Raw genomic sequence first — 10000 nt, 5'->3', positions numbered from 1 at the left:
TTGGCTCACTCTCACGCATTCGTAGACTAGTTGACCACTTTCGCTATCCCTTAATGCCGCACGATTTGGGAAAACTATGAATATTCAGTTCAGTGAGGATATGTGGTAAAACAATATTCACCCTGCTGTCGGTGAAATGGTGGGTTTTTCCCGCCACTTGGGTGAATAGGTGTTAAATTGATTTAAATGCCTGGAATCGAATATAATTGACTGATTAAAATCATCAGACAGAGCAAGTCTTACACAAAAATAGCAGACATCATGTTTATCGCAAGCTGGTTTAAAATTTTTCTTGTAGAAGAACGGAAGTTTGCCTGGAACAGAGCAACCATTTGTTTGCTTGTAACAGCCTTCAGTCGTCACAAACATCAGCAACAGGAGGAACAAGTCAAAAACAATGAGCCTCATGATGAAACCAGTTCTGTCATAGGAAAACAAACGAAAAGTTATTCACGAATAAATAATTTTTTTGTCGTACAGCCAGAATAGTTTTCGGAACTTTCAAGAAACGGACTAAGGGCTTAGGGGGGAGCTCGCCTCATCCATCTCCCACCTCTAAGACAGATTTCCACGAATGTTGGCAAGTTTGTTAGCAAGTTTGTTTATAAGTTCAAGGAGTGATTTGTTTACCGTTGGAATTGTAGCTTAATTGAACCAACACTTCCTGGGCTTTTGATAAATGTTTATTGCCACAATTGCATTGTACTCGAATTTACCAATCCTAGAGATGATGCCATTATAATTCGATATTTTGTCATCGTCCATTAACGGACTACATTCATGTCAAACCATTTCACACGATTGTTTTGGGGAAACGCGAGGAAACGTTAAGCCTCGCTCAAGTGACTGAGTCTCAGTTTCCCGGTAAGGAAACACCTCTTTTTGCATTGCCGGTGACGACACCTTAGCTGTGGAATTCTTATCATGTGAAAACATTGGCCGTTTTTACACCAGAAGGCGAACAAGTCGGCCTATTCTTTGGTCGACTAATGTGAAGTGAAGAAAGTGGCACAGCTGAAGTCTAGCCCTTTGCAGGATTCTGTCACAGGTCACTCTTCGATGCCTTGATCGGAAGCAAGCTCATCGAGGAATATTAGTTTGTTCAATTTTTTGCATTAACAAAAACACTGCCCACCAAAAAATAAGTGCTCGAAAAGAATTCTAATTTTTAAAATCGATACACAGAGACTCTCCCGCGCCTTTGGCTCTGGAACGCTTGCTTCCGCCAGCGCCACTGCAAACAAAATACATCCAGGCATGTGACTAGTGCAAAGGGTTTATTCCAATAGTGCCGTCCGACGTATTCATAAAGGACGGACAATGAAAGGACAAATTGAGTAAGTTTGAGGGCGTGAAGACTGGAACTAGGTAAGGCTTGGTTACCTTAACCTTTCGCGCCAAAATTCTTTCCTCCCGCCAAATTGAACATTGTTTCCATCACTAGTGCCATTTCCCCCCGCTGGGGTTATTAGTCAATTTGTTCGTCTAACGTGAATTCAGGTCAGACTTAGGACGACTTGTTTGACTGGACGGGCAAATTTCAGACGACTAAGTCGTCTAAAAATTTGTTCGTCCCGTTTTCATATCACACAATTTATCCGTCTTAGACAATTTGCCCGTCCAGACGATTTGATCGTCTTCTAGAGGGAAAAGGACAGCCATGAATCCCCGTGAATCAATAGGACTTGTCAGTTTGAAGTTATGATTGATTCGCGACAGTTTCTATTCGATACGATGATCAGACCTTCTCGTTGTCCATTTCTTAGCGCTGGTTCCGATAAAGAACTTAATAAAAAGTAGTTCGGAACACTGGTCTGCTCCTACTTCGTGCTCATTCCCTACGACCACATCACGAACGCATCCACTTTTTTCAGACTGAATTCAAAGACGCATCTTAGCCAAGAAAAATTACGGGGAAATTTACTTTAAATGTTACAGTGGTCTTTCTTTGTGAGCAGATATAGTCTCGATTTCATTTATCTTCCACCGGTCAGTTAGTGTGGTACCCTTTTTGTCGTTTTGCGGGTGTGGCTGTTCTAGAATCTTCAGAACAACTTGCGTGAGATTTCAATGGTGCGTCACTGCACCTTGACCTATTTTTGTGTGGTTAAAACTGTTATTATCATTTTTGGTGCCAAAGATGAAGTGCGATTATCTTTGATTGTGAAATACCGATAGCCGTTCGCTAAACCGACTTCAACTCACCGGTGACATTTGCGAAATTTTGTGTTCACCTCACTTCTTTTATGACAAAAGACTGGCGGATTTGTTATGAGAATGAATTCCTCACAAAAACCGATGGGATCTCTCTCCGGATGTTATAAAATTTCAATGATTCAATACATAATTTCTAGATTTAAGGGACTCACCTTTCGTGTTCAATGCACTAGAATATCTCGCGCGTGGATTCTCTGAGATTCTCTGTTGCTGTTCAATTAACACATAAATGAACTACACGAAAAAATATCGTCCCTTGTCTAACCAAGTGACTTATTTGGAAAACTGAGACTGGCAGCAGCACTACTAATGGGCCATCAACGTTGATGGAGAGGAGGAACGACCTGCTCAAAGTGTCATCCCTCTTAATTAACAGATATCACTTGTGTAAAGATGATGGCTTTTCAAGAATCCGGTGTCAGTTCAAATAATAAATATCACATGAAGGGTGAACACGCTTTCAACGAGTCTTCTTTTTTGTGGTCTATCAGGGGATCGACTTTTTCATTTTAATAGACCATTTTACAGTTGTGTGCTTAGCTTCCTAGACTTTGAATGAAAGTGAGGCTGGAGTTGACTTTGCTTTCATAGAAACCTCACTGCTTTTCTTATGTAAATTCATATACTAATTAGCATGAGAACAACATCATCTAATTGATAATGAATGACCACTTAGTAGAGCACTTAACCACCTTCACGTCCGTCAGTAATAATTCAAGAATTTTAAATTAACATCTCAAGTTTATCAATACCACCCCAATTTGGTTTCCAAAAAGTTTTATTGTCTTGGAGGAGGACGCCATTATTTCAAAATGAAAAACAAGTATTTTCTTACACGCGAATGCAGCAATTTGGTTAGTGTGTTGGATGAGATAACACCACGTTCACAAAGGAACATGGCGATCCCTTTAATTCAGGCTCTTGAATTAAGGCATGAACCTTAAAGTGCCCCTTTGACCAAAAAAGCAATTCATATTTTTCTTTGGATTTCAAAACTATGCTAACAAAACACTAAGTGACCCACGTTTTAAGACTTGATTTCAAAAAGACACCTCTTTATTTTAACTGTAATTTTCCTATTTAATGGTCCGCCATTACTGACATTATGTTCTTGAGAGAGCTGGATCGAGGAGAAAATGGCGTCAAAGGCTCACTAGTTTAAGAATGCAATACGTGTGTACGCCGCAGAATTAATATGCAGCACGGGGATTTTGGGCTTTCAGACTTTTAAACTCACGCTTTGCATATATAATAAGCTGCGTTCACACGCTGAAATTTTAAGCTAGTGAGCCTCTGACGTCACGTTTCCCTAGATCCAACCGTCTGAGGTCCAATCGGTCAGTTTTGAACGTGAGTAATGGGGGACCGTGAAATCCAAAACTTACACTCAAAGTAAACGGCCTTTGGATAAAAATCAAAGCTCAAAATTTTGACAGTTAGGTGTTAAGCAAACACACTTTCAAAATCTGAAGGAAGAAAGGAAGTGGTTTTTTTGATCACAGGGGCACTTTAATTTATATCCCGAAAGAGGTGAATGAAAAGATTTGGTGCTGTTTATGGGTTTGAATCCTGTTCTTGCCTTGACTTTTCAGATTTGCTTGCAAGAGCTTAAGTTGTTCATTATCTAATTGTGATGATCTTTCTTCCTTTCATTTCATAACTGATTCATTTGATATTATCTCGATAACCTTGTCAAATATAAGGCCTAAACGCAACAGGAAATGGAAATCTTAAACTTGTGGACACAGCTGACCAAACAATTTTTTTCGATTGACGCTGTCAGGGAACAACTGTGATCAATCGATCAGGCCGTCCTTTCCTCTCCTTTATTAGTTTTTTGACGTATTTACAGAACGGCGACAAATTTAGTTTTAGTTTTTATTAATTCAATTTTTGTACTATCATCTTTTTTTGCGTTCCAGTTGGATTAAACGGAGATCCTTGAATTAACAACTTACACTTAAATTCTTGAGAAAGGAATATCCTTTTTCAACAGCTTATCCATCGAAGGACATGGCAGTAACGTTCTTACTATTTACCCAGCTTTGCCAAAGAAAGTCCATCTACGAATTATAGCGGAACAGCTGGCGCGCGGAACACCATAGTTAAAAAAATATGGTAACCCATCGATGCGACCATCGATGCGAGAAATTTTGCTTTTATAGCCATGACGTAATCGACCGTCCATCCATCCGTACGTACGTACGTCCGTCCTTAGGTTCGTGTACCCTCCATGTATGCCAATGTGACCAGTATCACGCTAGTTTACAGCATACATTTTTGATATTGGACATCCATGTTATGATCAATTGACACCTGTCAAAACAAGGTATCCGCTGTCCAGTATCACGTGACCATATTGCGGGCTTAAGCTTAGATCTCACCTAGGTCAGCTGTTTTTTTTTTTTTGAGTTGAGCGCTGACTAGGTACTGGTTTCGATTGGATTGCAGGCTCAATCCAGGTTAACTCACCTAAACATAGACCATTTTGCAGATACGGCGACCACTTTGATTTCTATTGTTTCAAATAGCCATTATGGGATGCCTAGAATACATGTTAATTTGCCTCCTGAGCATCCCATAATGTCTTTCGAAACAATGGAAATCAAAATGGCCGCCGTATCCGCAAAATGGTCTATGAAGGAGGCTTCATTTTTCGCGCGCTTTCTGTGGCTCGACGCGGCTACACAGCTATAGCACGTCAACTGTAGTTCTTACACAGTCAACACTTTTCGTGTTAAGGAGGAAAACGGTTTGGGAAATGTTTTCTTTCGGCATTTTTGACTGGTTTCAATCCAGTTTGATATATCATGATAGCCGTGGTCAACACTGGTGGCTACGCAGTTATTCAAGTTAAGCATCGGAGGGATATAAACCTTAAAGCTGAGTGTTCATTTTTAATTTTTTTTTGGAACTGCTTTTTTCTCTGTATTGCAATTTTTGGCATATCTCTAGAAGCTTTGATAAGCTTGCATGATGCCTGGAGGACCTATGACTAGAACAAAAACGAAAGGAAAGAGAAAGAAAACGACAACGACAAAACAGAATACCAGTAATAGCTCATACTTGGTGGAAAAAGTTACTCCACAAATCTTTCCTTGGGCACTAAACCCTTTGATATTTTTACGGATGCGTTATTTAAAGTGGATTCACCTTAACAATGTCTCTTTTTGTGTATATGGAAACAAGTGATATTTAAAACCTTAAGGAGAAAAAACTAAAGGGGAGTTTCGGAATTGGGGTGTGTCTCATTTCCTGGAACAGTTCTCTGCTTTCAGGGATTCCACCACATAATCAGTCCATCCATTAATTTGAGAGCCAGTCTTTAAGATAACTGCAGCGAAATTTTGTTACGAAAACCACCGATCTGTGGAATGGACCAAAATTATCGAGTTATTGCCCCGCCCACTTTGGTTAAACGTTTTGATGAAATTCCTTTCCCACGGACTTAAGGTGTACAAGACAACCGCAACAATGGAAAAACACGTTTTCAAAATTTATCTCTAATTTCTTTGGCAATCGCGAAAAAAAATTCCCACAAACAGACCTGTGATGAAGTCTCCCCCTTTCCCGATAATGTCTTGTATAATCTTCAATTTCAAGTCTTCTCCGAGAGCCTTTTCACGATTATAGAGCCTTCTATATGCGCTCAGTTCTGCCGTTACTTCTTAAGAATTTGAACTATTTAAAAGCGACAGTGGGTGGGGAAGACACACGTAAATTCCCACCCATTCCACAGATCGGTGGTTTTCGTAGTATCTACCTATGGAAGGGCATTCCTCTTGCGGTTTTAATTGGCGACAACATTGAGGAATGTAGGGTAAGTCTGTTACAGATAGCTACCACTGCATCAATGATGTAGCCACTCTTCGGGGCTGGTTGCGCTTTCACATAACTTAATATTTCTTCAGATTAGTGTAACACCAGGATGAGATACAGCACCACGAGCACAAAGAGACATGGCGATCCTTTTAAATCTCTTGAATTAAGCCCTGAGTCTGAGACAAAGTTAAAGATGAATCAACGAGCTGGAAGCAACTGTTTCGTGTGTTCACCGAAACTGGACTACGAGACGACTTGGGGAACTAAAAGTTAGAACGATCGCAACTTGAGCAATTACAAGCAAGCCTGAAAAAAATCCAGGCAAGAACGGAATTCTAACCCATTACCGAACGGATGCGCTTGCACTGCTCTGCCAACCGTTTGCTTTCAAGACAGCTGCGAGCTGGGAACTGGTCAATGCGAGTTCATGTTATTTTATCCCGAAAGAGGTGAACGACTTGGTGCTGATCATGGATTCAAATTCCGTTCAAGCCTGGAGTCTTTCAGGTTTGCTTAATCTAGTTGCGATGATCTTTCTTCCTTTCATTTCATAACTGATTCATTTGATACAGTATCTCGTTAACTTTTAATCAAATATAAAGCCTAAACGCATCAGGAAATGGAAATCTTAAACTTGTGGACACAGATGACCAAACAATTTTTTTCTATTGACGCTGTTAGGCAACAACTTGATCAATCGATCAAACTTTTCTTTCCTCTCTTTTAATGGTTTTTTGACGTATTTACAGAACAGTGACAAACTTAGTTTTAGAGAATATTAATTTACTTGTTGTACTACCATCTTTTATTGCGTTCCAGTTGGACTAAACAGAGATCCTTGAATTAACAACTTACACCTAAATCCTTGAGAAAGGATTACGCTTTTCCGTCGAAGGACATGGCAGTAACGTTCTCGATTAAAGAATCATAACGTTAAGAATTAAGATTCCTCTTACCTCTAATATTTCGAAGTGCCCAGGTAACTATTTCGGAAGATTAGTTGCAAAACACATTTCATAATGTCACTTAATTGAGAAGAAGATGAAGTATTGAAACAAAGCAAGACTAACCATTTTATAGAAGAGTATAAGTAATGCAAGGCCCTAAAGCTTGGTTTTCAATTGACATTTCTAAAAGCGAGTCCTCGAATTATTTCGTATGAAAGAACAACTGTTGGTGTCGAAAACTGTCGACATATTATTCAAAACCAGAGATATTTTTACAGTTCTTGAAGGGTTTGTAAAGGACTACTTCCTTTACGTGAAATAAGGCTTATCCTCGGTGTAAAAACCTGTGAAACTCACAGATGACGCAACACAAAGGAAAACAAAAGAGCAAAAAAACATCAAACAATAACCTAACCCTACCACGAGCTAACAAAACAAAGAAAACGTTTCACAGGTTTTTACAACGAGGTAAAGCCTGCAATAATGTCAATCTAATTGTGTAATGTATACGGGAAAAAGTAGGGAAGGTGATTATGAGATGCTCGGTATAAAGAAATTCTTCCCATCTGCTGAAGCTACTCCATCAAACTTTGGCCGACCGAGTGAAAGTTTGAAGAAAGCACTATTATTTCGGCAGAATCGGCACGAGACACATTTCTGTGATGTAAAGGGACAGAAGCATTGAATTTTTGTTGATGAGAACATCACAAATGACCTTGAATTTACCTCCTAAAATCGAGGTAAACGCATTTCCGAGAGTCCAAATTTCAAATTTCAAATTAAGCAGCCGTCGTCTGTTAAGTGCACATTACCGTCCTCACAAAGTTTGAGCTACATCCATGAATCCATGAAAATGGAAATATTGCCCTGGAAGGGAGGGGCGGGGGGACATTAGCTCACTTTCTCTTGTCCTTTTGTCCAAGTGCCCACCATTTTCCAGGCCTGTTTTGGGAGGGAGGAGGGGGGGGCGGGGGTGATTTACGTGAATTCAAGTCGGACTTAGGTCGACTTGTTTGACTGGATGGACAAATTCCAGACAACAAAGTCGATTTGTTCGTCTTTTAGTGTGAAAAGGCCATTAAGTTTTATACGGTCAAACATGAAAATATTGTGCCTTTCGTAGCTCCTTGAATCAATAGAACTTGTCAGTTTAAAGTAATGATTGATTTGTGACAGTTTCGATTGGATGAAAAGATGAGACCTTCTCTTTGTCCATTTCTTAGCACTGATTCTAATAAAGAACTTAATCAGTAAAAAGTAGTTCGAAACAGTCGTTTGCATCTACTCCATCATGTATTTATCGATCCTTCCCTGCGGCCTCAGAGCACGGTAGCTTCTCTTTTTGTTTGTTGATTAAAATCTTTCCAATCTCAGTTGATTGAAATTTTCTTGCTTCGCCCTCGACCGACTACATCAGAGAAGCATCCAGTCTTCAGACTGAATTCAAAGACACATCTTACCCAGGGAACTCAATACGGGAAATTTACTTTGGATGTTATACTGGTCTTCGTTGTGATGAGCGGATATAGTCTCGGGTTCATTTATCTTCCACCGGTCACTAGTTGGTGTGGTATTCTTTTTGTCTCTTTGCGCGTGTGGCTGTGTTAAGGTCTTGGTGCACCTTGACCTATTTTTGTGTGGTTAATACTGTTATTGTAATTTTTGGTGCCAAAGATAAAGTTCGGTTATCTTTGACGGTGAAATACCGGTAGCCGTTCGCTAAACCGCCGGACTACAACTCACTGGTGGCATTTGATTTTGCTTGCAAGGGCTTATGATCTTCAGTATCTAATTGCGATGATATTTTTTCCTTTCATCTCATAACAGATTCTCTTGATATTATCTCGTTAACCTTTATCAAATATAAGGCCTAAACGCATGAGGAAATGGAAATCTTAAACTTGTGGATACAGCTGACCAAACAATTTTTCTCGATTGACGCTGTTAGAGAACAACTTAATCACTTGATCAGATTTAGTTTTAGTTTTTATTAATTCACTTTTTTTATTGCGTTCCAGTTGTAATAAACCGAGATCTTTAATTAACAACTTACACCTAAATTCTTGAGAAAGGATTGCGATTTTCCAACAGCTTGTCCGTCAAAGGACATGGTATTAACGTTCTTACTATTTACCCAGCTTTGAAAAATATCGATTTTAGAATCATAATGTTAACAATTAAAATTCCTCTTAACTCTATTTCAAGGTGCAAAACAGTACATTACATTTGAACACTTGGTGTTGTCACCAACTTGAAGAGAAAATTAAGAATCGAAACGAAGCAAGGCTAACAATATAGAAGAATATACGTAAGTAATGCAAGGCACTAAAGCTTGGTTTTCAAGTGACATTTCTAAAAACGAGTCCTGGAATTATTTCGTATCAAAGAACGTCAACTCTCGGTTTTGAAACTGAACTGTCGACACGTTATTCAGTCAAAAACCGGAGACTTGAGAATTTTACAGTTCTTGAAGGGTTTGTAAAGGAAACCTGCTCATGGAGAAAAATAAGAATTCGGTCACTTCAACAAAAACTCCCGTGATTGTGGGCTACGGGCTATATAGTTAGCAGGGGGTTTGTTGAGTAGTATGCGTTGAAATTAACTTTTTTTTCCCGTTTTGTGTTTTCAGCGAGCTCTTTTACAGAAGGTTTCCTGACCCTTTCTTGCGTAATGAAGATGCAGAAGATTTATCTTTAAAAATGCATGGGGAATATTCAACTTATTCTGCTTTATAATACATATTGTCATTTCTTCTGTTTTAATCAGATATTCTTCAGTGATTTCCAGTTGAACTACTGATCACATCATCAATTTGCTAATTTGTATGCCAAAAAAAATCAAACAGAAAAGGCCATTCTTCATTATTTTGAAAACTCTTTCAAATAGGTAATAATTAATTTTTACTTCATAGACACTTAAAACGGCCACAAGTTTGTTGGTGTTATAACACTATTAGGTACTACTACCCTAGTGAACTTAAGTGTTTACTTACTTACAAACTAAAACTTGAGACA

At 39.0% G+C, this 10000-nt stretch overlaps 1 protein-coding gene and 1 long non-coding RNA gene across 3 annotated transcripts in view; one reads left to right on the top strand and one right to left on the bottom strand.

Moving 5' to 3' along the window:
- The window catches only part of LOC137976652 (uncharacterized), a 3192-nt gene extending 683 nt beyond the window's left edge, over positions 1-2509 (bottom strand). Inside the window, exons 1-2 of the mRNA XM_068824020.1 lie at positions 2370-2509; positions 244-421 (exon numbers count right to left, since the gene is read on the bottom strand). Coding sequence (XP_068680121.1) covers positions 244-408 — 165 coding nt within the window. The 5' untranslated portion in view covers positions 409-421; positions 2370-2509. The remainder of the gene's footprint in view (positions 1-243; positions 422-2369) is intronic.
- A 6675-nt stretch (positions 2510-9184) lies between these two features.
- LOC137995109 (uncharacterized) overlaps positions 9185-10000 on the top strand; it is a 14156-nt gene continuing 13340 nt past the window's right edge. Inside the window, exons 1-3 of one of the 2 annotated variants that reach the window (XR_011122260.1) lie at positions 9207-9294; positions 9616-9633; positions 9753-9872. This is a non-coding gene — a long non-coding RNA (uncharacterized lncRNA). Of the gene's footprint in view, positions 9295-9615; positions 9634-9752; positions 9873-10000 lie in introns of both variants that reach the window. The other variant, XR_011122259.1, reaches the window with a different exon arrangement.

This window comes from Montipora foliosa, chromosome 1 (assembly GCF_036669935.1).
Source record: "Montipora foliosa isolate CH-2021 chromosome 1, ASM3666993v2, whole genome shotgun sequence".
NCBI lineage: Eukaryota > Metazoa > Cnidaria > Anthozoa > Scleractinia > Acroporidae > Montipora > Montipora foliosa.
Note: the sequence above shows the minus strand (reverse complement) of the source record. Positions and strands in the feature narration are given on the sequence as shown.